Source organism: Bos javanicus, chromosome 3 (genome assembly GCF_032452875.1).
Source record: "Bos javanicus breed banteng chromosome 3, ARS-OSU_banteng_1.0, whole genome shotgun sequence".
Lineage (NCBI taxonomy): Eukaryota > Metazoa > Chordata > Mammalia > Artiodactyla > Bovidae > Bos > Bos javanicus.
Genome location: NC_083870.1, coordinates 31,160,718 through 31,171,282, shown reverse-complemented (window position 1 = coordinate 31,171,282; position 10,565 = coordinate 31,160,718). Strand labels below are relative to the sequence as shown.

Below are 10,565 nucleotides of genomic sequence, written 5' to 3'. Positions count from 1 at the left end.
GAACACTTTTACTTCTCAGCCAAGCAAGAACCCCTTTCCCAAGGCCTTACATTTGCGCAGCTTGTTTCCTGTCATATTTCCCTGTAGTATCAGTCTGTGTTTTTTTAATTGAAGAATCTTGCTTCAAATCAGATTGATAGTTAAGACCTCTCCCACAATTATACATCTTCAAATCCTTCCGCCTCAGAATCCCCTAACTAGAGAAAGAAGACACCCTTTCACAGCTTATTTATGAGCTCTTTTTTTAGTATTTTATCACTGAAGTTAGTTTCTACATTGTCTGTTAATACATAGTAAAAGAGCCAGAGCACATCTCTAATAAAGATGCTTTTAAAGTATCACACAGTTATAGTGTGCTGTCTGGGTCTCCTTATGTAATACTTCAGAGACAGTTTTTGGATAGTGTGACCCGCCCCCCAACCTCATGGTGTTTCCTGTGATTCATTAAGTTGCTGATAGTCCCATTTATCTGCCAGAACCCACCCACTTCCAGGGTTGGCCTTTTCCTTCCTACTCCTTATGAGTGTAAGGTCTGAGTCTTAGAAAGTTCTGATCAAACAAATGGCACTTGGTGTTCTTTAAACATTAATGGTATTGTTTAGAAAGCATTCAATAAGCAGAAACAGCTTGTTTATTTCTGCTGTCAGGCCTTCAACTTGTCTGGCAAATTTTAAGCTCTTGAAAGCAGGGGCTTAGTCAAATCTACATCCCCCTAACATCACCCACATCTCTTAGCATAAAAGTACCCAGCAAACATTAAGCATTCAGTGTAAGGATTCAAAGCATGTGCCTGTGAACCAACCATATGTCCAGAAAATTTTCTCAGATTTCTCCAATGCCATTTTTGATTGTCTAATCCTAGTAACACAGACTTTTTTTCCCCACATTTTGTATATTTGATATTAGGTGAAACTTCTCCTGCTTTGTAAGCTTTTATAACATTAATCAATTTAAAACAGTAATGCTGATTCCTTATCATTTCTTTTAGAATTTACATATTTATTATAGCTAAACTGCTTAAAATTATAGATTTAGGAGTTACACTTCTTACGTTCTTCTTTCTATTCTAGTGTTTTTCAGACTTTTTTGACAGGGACACCTAGTCAAAAAGAGACTTTGCATCATGACCCAAGGGATATACCAACACACACACTTGCCCTCACACACATACCTCTAAATTCTTATGCCAAAAGAAAAGTTTCTTGAAGTAGTGCTCATAATGTTCAGTGCTCTGCGATGTTTCCAGTTCTGTTCCAGTTCATTTTTAAGCGCTGATCATGACCTCCTAAATTGCAATTCATTCCTCTGACGGACTGGGGAGTATCTGTTTACGTGTATTTCTCTTTCAGTTAACATACACAGTACTTACTGTACACCATTCACTCTTCTTCTCCACTACCTACCTGGCCTCGTAGCCTGGGGAAAGTCGCATATTAATGGTCAGTTTCTTCTACAAAGTAGAGACACAGTGCTGTCTACTGCAGAGGAGGCTGTTAGGGTGAGACGAGCTGTGTAAAGCTCTGAGCGCGCTGCCCAGCAGGTAATAAGCTCTCCAGTGTGAGCGCCTCTCTTGTTTCTGCTGTTGTTGTTGCTATTAAAATTACTTTGGTTTGAACTTCCCATGTTTCTGAAACACTATATATTATATATAACTTAATTTTCCCTTTAATTCTCGTTATATATATTTACATTTTTAAACTAGAGGTATATTTTAGATCTAGTGAAATGCATCGATGTTAAGTGTTGAGTTCAGTAAGTTTTGACAAATTCCACTCCGTTTGACCTATACTCCTATCAAGACATAAACATTCTAATCACACCAAAAAGTTATCACATGCCCCTCCCTGGTCATTTGTCCTCCCTATATCCAGATGTAACCACTGTTCTGATTTTCTTCACTGTAGATTAGTTTTGCCATTAGAACAGTCACACAGAATGTGTTCTTTTTGTCTGGCACTTTTTTTTATTTGATATAAGGATTTTCAGGTTCGTTAGTATCATTGTATGTATCAGTCATTTGTTCCTTTTTAGTTCTGAATAGTATCTCTTTTGGGGGGTTGTTGGGGGTCTTTGTTGCCGCACATGGGTTGTGGGGGGAGTGGGGGCTGTTCACTGCAGAGCATGGGCTCTGAGCACGTGGGCTTCAGTAGTTTCAGCACACGGGCTCAGTAGTTGTGGTGCATGGACTTAGTTGCTCTGCAGCATGTGGGATCTTCCCAGAGCAGGGATCAAACCCAGGTCCCCTGCATTGCCAGGCAGATTTTTATCCTCTGTGCCACAAGGGAGGTCCCTGAATAGTTTTCCATTGTATGAATGCATCACATTTTATTTTTTATCTATTCTACTAGTGATTGATATTTGTTTACAGTTTAGGGCTATTATGAATGAAGCTACTCTGGATAACTGTGTATATGTCTTTGTGAATATATGTTTTCATCTCTTTTAGACAAATACTTAGAAGTGGAGTTGGAGGTAGGCATTTTCTAACTTTATGAGAAACTTCCAGGTTAATTTCCAAAATAATTATACCATTTATACTCCGACCAGCAATGTGTGAGTATTCTAGTTACTCCATACCTTTCCAGCATTTAATGTTGTTGGTCTTTAATTTTAGCCTTTCTAATGGCTGTATCGGAGAAGGCAATGGCACCCCACTCCAGTACTCTTGCCTGGGAAATCCCATGGACGGAGGAGCCTGGTGGGCTGCGGTTCATGGGGTCGCTAAGAGTCGGACACAACAGAGCGACTTCACTTTCACTTTCACTTTCATACATTGGAGAAGGAAATGGCAACCCACTCCAGTGTTCTGCCTGGAGAATCCCAGGGATGGGGGAGCCTAGTGGGCTGCTGTCTCTGGGGTTGCACAGAGTCGGACATAACTGAAGTGACTTAGCAGTAGCAATGACTGTATGCTGCTGCTGCTGCTAAGTCGCTTCAGTCGTCTCCGACTCTGCGACCCCATAGACGGAAGAGCCTGCCCACCAGGCTCCTCTGTCCCTGGGATTCTCCAAGCAAGAACACTGGAGTGGGTTGCTATTTCTTTCTCCAGTGCATGAAAGTGAAGTCGCTCAGTGGTGTCTGACTCCTAGCGACCCCATGGACTACAGCCTACCAGGCTCCTCCGTCCATGGGATTTTCCAGGCAAGAGTACTGGAGTGGGTTGCCATGGCTGTATAGTAGTATCTTATTGTTTTAATTTACATCTCCCTGATCACTAATGAGTTGAGCATGTTTTCGTGTGCTTTTTGCCCATTTATATTTTATTTTTAGGTCTGTAATCCATTCCTGCTTTGTATGGTATTAGGTAGGTGTTGACTCTCATTATATTTTAAGAGATATATGGTTCCCTAAATAAAAGAGATTAAGCTCTAATACAGCATTAAAAATTATACTTTCAAATCCTTAGTTTATATTTAGACCGTTAATTTGTTCAGGTCTTATAGAATTCCTTACACATTTTCTTCCCCACTTGAAAAAGTTGTTTTTGTAGACCTAGTCCAGAATGTGTATGTAACTTGTTTCAATCACATACATAGTCTATAATAATAAAACAGAACAAAGACAAAAAACTCAACACACTTATTTCAACTTCATTAGTTTCTCAGGACTCTCTGGAATTTGAATGTTGAAGCAGCTACATTATTCTGTTTACCCATATTCTTATTCTATCAATAAGTAGTCTACTAGCTAGAAGTATTATACTTGTAGTTATTTGTACTAAACTTACCATTTTTAGTCTTCAAAAGAATTTATTACACTGGAGTCAGATAATAATATGATCCTCTGAACTTATGTAAATAATTGCTTTTGTAAATATCTGTGGATACAAACTGACTCCAAGGAGAATCTTTTTTTTTTTACCAGCATGATGAACATTTTATTAAAAAGACAAGGGGAATCTTTGAAGCTCGTTCTACTTCAAAGACAGTTTGCTAAATATATAGATTAGTGTTACCTTAAGTGATTATACTCAATAAATTCTAGATTTTCAGTTCAGTCACTCAGTCATGTCCGACTCTTTGCAACCCCATGAACTGCAGCACGCCAGGCCTCCCTGTCCATCACCAGCTCCCGGAGTTTACCCAAACTCATGTCCATTGAGTCGGTGATGCCATCCAACCATCTCATCCTCTGTCTTCCCCTTCTCCTGCCCTCAATCTTACCCAGCATCAGGGTCTTTTCAGCCCTTTTCATCAGGTGGCCAAAGTATTGGAGTCTCAGCTTCAACATCAGTCCTTCCAATGAACACCCAGGACTGATCTCCTTTAGGATGGATTGGTTGGATCTCCTTGCAGTCCAAGGGACTCTCAAGACTCTTCTCCAACACCACAGTTCAAAAGCATCAATTCTTCTGTGCTCAGCTTTCTTTATAGTCCAACTCTCACATCCATACGTGACCACTGGAAAAACCATAGCCTTGACTAGATGGACCTTTGTTGACAAAGTAATGTCTCTGCTTTTGAATATACTGTCTAGGTTGGTCATAACTTTTCTTCCAAGGAGTAAGCGTCTTTTAATTTCATGGCTGCAATCACCATCTGCGGTGATTTTGGAGCCCAAAAAAATAAAGTCAGCCACTGTTTCCCCATCTATTTCCCATGCAGTTGATGGGACCAGATGCCATGATCTTAGTTTTCTGAATGTTGAGCTTTAAGCCAACCTTTCACTCTCCTCTTTCACTTTCATCAAGAGGCTCTTTAGTTCTTCCTACTTTCTGCCATAAGGGTGATGTTATCTGCATATCTAAGGTTATTGATATTTCTCCGGGCAATCTTGATTCCAGCTTGTGCTTCTTCCAGCCCAGCATGTCTCATGATGTACTCTGCATATAAGTTAAATAAGCAGGGTGACAATATACAGCCTTGACGTACTCCTTTTCCTATTTGGAACTAGTCTAGATTTTACTAACAGCAAAAAAAAAAAAAAAAAATATTGACCTCACTAAAATGATGAGAGTACAGAGGCTAAGACATCAAGAAAGAGGCTAGAAAATAAACATCTATTATATGCTTTAGGCCTAAGGCAAAATACAGAATGTAGGAAGAGAGATGTATGGTAAGTGCTTTTTCCTTCAAATAACTTAAAATCTAGCGAGGATGAAATAAAAGACAGGAAAGTGAGAAATGTTTATAACAACGCAGGAGATAAATACCAATTGACCACATTATATAATATGTCAAATACTAGTTCAAGATTGATTGCTAAGTAAATAGAATGTTATTGATTATCCAGGTTCCTGATATATTTTTAGTGATGTGTTACTTCTGAGTTATCTGGGATTGGTAAATTTTGTTTTGCTTTTAATGAAGATTTCCTAGCCTGATCCAGTTTTACAGAATCGTAAATCTGTGGAGTTGAGTTTAAGTCATTGACTCTAAAATAAAGGAAAATCTGTATTCTAAACTTATCTATTGAAAAAATTAATTCATATTTATTGTACTTACTTTGTGTCAAGTACAAGAGGAAGCATTTTTACATTACTCATTTAATTTGTATAACTATAGGTATATTGTTACCCTCATTCTACAGAAGAGGGATCTGAGGCACAGAGAAGTTAAGGTCGTTGCTAAAGGTAACACAGAATGTAATAGTGACAGGACTCTAGAGCCCAAAAGTATTAAAGAAAACAAACACATAGAAATCCAGATTTGAGAAGACAGCATTTATAGTTAAGTGGAAGGAGTATTCGGTTTTCGATAATATATTAGAAATTTTTTTCAGTGATGAAAATTTTCTCCTTGTTCCCATGATAAATTTTGTGCCATATTCTAAAAATTAAAGCATAATTCCAATGAGGTTAAATCCTTTTTTATCAATATTGTCCAACAGTAAAATCCAGTTTTCCTTCAGAAAGTAGAAAGGAACTTCCAGAACAAAGGGTATACTTATAATATCATTATCATCTTTATCCAGAACGGTTGCTTTATTTCCAGTTGCTCAGAGAGCTATTTATAGTTTATTAGGGACTCCAGATTATAAATGATTTAAGATTAATAGAATCAAACAGTGTGTGAAAAGAATTCTTTTTTACATGCTTTTGGTAACATTAACAAAAACCATTGTGGAATCATCTTGTTTGTCTTTCTGATACTTAGCACAGATAGTTAAAGGCATAACGTTTATATTGCTGATTACTTTTATAAGTATCACTTCAGAATTGGTGGTAAATGGCAAAGATGCATATCCTAATACAGTTATGATATCAACCTGAGTCTTGAAAATAAAACCTTCTTTTTGAATATAAGCCCTCAATTAAATGGGCCATAATTCTTCCACCTTTACGTTTAGGACCACTTCTTATGTTGGTGATTATTATCCAAAGAATAAAGAGATTGATTTCGTATTTTAAGATTGAAATATATATAATTTATACTATTATTTATGTATTATTAACTATTATTTATGTACATGTATACATATTATACATAAATAATAATTACGTAGCATAATAAATTATTATAGAGAGAAGGTAACTTCTTCATATTTCTTTTTGTAGTTTATCATAGCAAAGCTGAAATTTTTGAAGAGCAAGCATGGCATATCCAAGGATATTATGTGGTTTTATTTTAAGTTTTCAGTAGTGGCATGTTTCATTCATCCTATAACAGTAAAAATAAATGAGTAATAGATGACTAGTATAGATGACTAGATTTGTCTGCTGTAGTAATATCCTCTATTATTGAATCTGTCTAATCAGCCAATTACTTTATTGTTATCTGGAATTAAAGATCATTGTGTTTTCTGACAATGTAGGAATTTGTGTTCAGTTAAAATACATTTTCACTTTAGTGAAAGTGAAAATAATGAAATTGCAAGCAATTGACTGGTTTTAGCAGCACTCCTGATCTCTTCTCCCTAAAAATGAAATCTAGATCATTTTAAAGTTCTTATAAAATATCTGAGATATCATTAAAATATTAAGCTCAGCCTTGACAGTTTTTAGAATAGGTATTTACGTCTAAATTTTGACCTGAAATGTGAATGGTAGTGGTAGCATGTCTAGTCATTCACCTTGATAGCCAGATTCGAAGATGGCCCTCAATGAATGATCCCGCTCCTGATAGTCACACCATTATGTAGTCCCCACTGGCCACATTTACCAGGGTTGGTCTGTGTGATTGCTAGAACACATCAGAAATGCTGGTGAGTCACTTCTGAGATGAGGTTATAAGACAGGGGGACTTCATCTTGATGTGCCTGTGTCTATCTGTCTCTCGCTCTCTCACATCACTTGCTCTGTGGGAAGCCAGCACATGCTTGGAGACAAGGCCTAACCCAGCAACCAACCTTGGAAGTGGATCTACTTGTGCCTTCAGATGGCTGCAGTCCTGGCCAACAGCTTGACTGCAACCTCATGAGACACTGAGCCAGAACCACCCAGCTCAGCCCTCAAGCCCTCCAAGATTCCTGACCCTCAGAAACTGTATGAGATTAAAAACGGTCCACTAAACATTTAAATTGGGGGTAATTTGTTAAATAGGAATAAATAACCATGTGAAGTGAAGTGAAGTCGCTCAGTCATGTCTGACTGCAACTCTATGGACGGTACCCTGCCAGGCTTCTCCATCCATGGGATTTTCCAGGATGAATGCTGGAGTGGGTTGCCATTTCCTTCTCCAGGGATCGATCCCAGGTCTCCCGCAATGCAGGCAGACTCTTTACCATTCTGAGCCACCAAGGAAGCACAAATAACCATATAAGGAGATCAGCCCTGGGTGTTCTTTGGAAGGAATGATGCTAAAGCTGAAACTCCAGTACTTTGGCCACCTCATGCGAAGAGTTGACTCATTGGAAAAGACTCTGATGCTGGGAGGGATTGGGGGCAGGAGGAGAAGGGGACGATAGAGGATGAGATGGCTGGATGGCATCACTGACTCGATGGACGTGAGTCTGGGTGAATTCCGGGAGTTGGTGATGGACAGGGAGGCCTGGCGTGCTGCGATTCATGGGGTCACAAAGAGTTGGACACGACTGAGCAACTTAACTGAACTGAACTGACTTCCACTAAAGCTCTTCTTTCATTTATTAAATCTTAACATCTATTTTTGTTTATTTTTATGGTTATTATTTAGGTTGTTAAGTGTGTAACCCATCTAATTCACCTGACTGATGTATTAAGTTGGTTGGAAAATACTATATTCCATCTCATTTTCCAATCCACTGTTTGGTATAATAAGTACAGAATTCACTTTTCCCGTATTCGGGCCCTTATTAGAATATACTTAAGAGAATTGTTTCACGATAAGGAACCTTTTTTTGATTATTTCACAGATTCTTTTCACTTATATTGAAGCTACCAATTTTATATAACTTGTAATTACTATGCAAGTGATTATGGAATTACAGTGAAGTACTTCAAGAGAAAACAGACAGCTTGACAACTATTCTCAGAGAAGTCTGAGATCTCACCACAGAAGCTCCACATCCATTACTTGTAACTCTGTGATGCTTATTAATTCTACAGGATAATAATGGTGTGGGTTTTAAAAAGTCATATTTTTAAGGGTGAGTTAACTATGTACTCAAACCTGAGAGGAGCTTCTCAGCAGATCTGATATCAATCTTGAATTGTACTCCCAGCTCTGCTCTCCCATACCGCTTTCTCCATGGTGTTCTGAAAAGGAAAAGGTCATAAAAATATTCAGGTTTACTTTTTCCTTTTTGCCCTACTAAACCAATTTCAGTACCAAGAATCGTTTCTTTTCCATAGCTAATCTTACAGAAATAGTAATCATGAATAAAAGATGTGACAGAAAAGTGGGATTTCAACTCCTTAAAGAGTTTTTTCTCTCTTGCTTCCTTTGTCTGTTTTGCTAAATAAGGATTTGCCATAGGAGTTAATAGCTACAGATAGATACTTCCATTGAATCCTGGGTTATCAGTCTCATGTTTTTATACCTGAACTTAAAGAAACAGACGTTCTTCTTGAAAACATTGATGAGTCACATTTGTTTGACATTAATGCTCTTATATACGTAATTAAAATTGGCTTTTTTGTCTACTCTTACCATGATTTTTTAAAAATAATAGGACTTCCCTGGCAGTCCAGTGGTTAAGACTCCCAGCTCCCAATGCAGGGGGCATGGGTTCAATCCCTGGTCAGGGAACTAAGATCCAGCATGCTGCAAGGTGCAACCAAAATGATGATGATGATGATAAATAGTTTTGGAATTGGTCTTGTCTTTCTGCATCCTAAATAGACTTGATTTTGAAATTTTTGAAATTTTACTGAGAATTTTCTTTTTCATTTGAACCTCAAAATACGATTCTGTCTTTTAATTTACATGCTCACGTGCACACATACATACTTGTAATAAGATTAGGGGGTTAGTTAACAGTAACTTACAGCAACAAATGGATTTCAGATTTCTAGTATACAGATATTATCCAAATACTCCAATAACATCATTGCTTAAGATGGTTGAAGTCAAGCCAGAAGTAAAACCCAGGGCTTCTAACTCTGCTTTGAGCATTTGCAAACCAATACCGACACAAATCTGTATCACAAGGCTAATTCCTGAGTCTTGAACTTTGACAGTCTCTAATGAAGAAGGAGGCTCACGTGTTGAGCACTGAAACCTGTTTCTGTGTCAAAGAAACCCATGTTTGCTTTATTTTCTTGAGGGTTTTTGCTCTGTTTTTTAAGCATGGTAATTGAATTGTGTATTTTTCTTTTCAAATGGGTTCCCATTTGTGGGAAGTGGTAGTAAAAATATATATGTAGCTCCTGATAAAGTAATTTTTTAAATTGAGAAATGACAGGAGTTTTTGTAACTAGATTTCATTTGAAAACTTTTACAGTACTTTGCTGTGACTTCTGTGGGAGTTTCCTCAACCCTCTATGAACAATTTTTTTTTTTTTTTGTAAAACGTCTTAGGAAACATTTAAATGTATGTTTATGTGATTGTTAATGTCCTTTGTTCACCTGCACATAATATATGATGCTCAAATGAAATAGTACTTCATATTTTTCCTAGCAGAGATGAGAGGGTAGCCTAAATCTCCTTCGACTGCCTCCCTGATCATTTGACCTGACTTGGTGCGCAGGCCCAAAGCCCTAGACCAGACTCCAAGCACCAGTCCACATTCCCTGCTCAAGTTCCACAAGCCCTGAAGGGGCCAGAACGGAGATGAACGATAGCAGCTGAACGGAGGCTGGGAGAGGGGGTAGAGGGATTCTGTCTGCACCCCTAGTGCTGAGAGCCTCCACCCTCTTGACCTATCAGCAGTCGAGTGAAGTTCTATGTGGAGAAATCACAACTAGTCCTCGATTATAATGTAGAATTATTTTTAGCATCCTTTATTTATCTATGGCCACCTTGTTAGGTCTCTAAATCTGTAAACTCATAAAGATATTATGTTTATCATATTTTAGAAATGCAAATGCCATAACTCAGCAAGGAAAGATAAGATATACCCGTTGGTAATATAAGCATTCATAAGCTGAGGCGGTAAGCATGGCAGTTCAGGTCACAGACTTTAGAGCCAGGCTGCCTGGGTTTAAATCCCAATTCTGACAGCTTGCTAGCCGAGTGACTTGAAGCTAGTCACTTGACCTCTGCAT

The 10,565-nt window shown here is 38.0% G+C and overlaps 2 protein-coding genes across 6 annotated transcripts in view; one reads left to right on the top strand and one right to left on the bottom strand.

The window, feature by feature from the left end:
- Window positions 1–10,565, top strand: part of CTTNBP2NL (CTTNBP2 N-terminal like) — a 53,167-nt gene that overhangs the window by 33,174 nt on the left and 9,428 nt on the right. The window lies entirely within an intron of this gene.
- ST7L (suppression of tumorigenicity 7 like) overlaps window positions 3,655–10,565 on the bottom strand; it is a 147,548-nt gene continuing 140,637 nt past the window's right edge. Inside the window, exons 16-17 of the mRNA XM_061410771.1 lie at window positions 8,529–8,614; window positions 3,655–4,822 (exon numbers count right to left, since the gene is read on the bottom strand). Coding sequence (XP_061266755.1) covers window positions 8,558–8,614 — 57 coding nt within the window. The 3' untranslated portion in view covers window positions 3,655–4,822; window positions 8,529–8,557. The remainder of the gene's footprint in view (window positions 4,823–8,528; window positions 8,615–10,565) is intronic.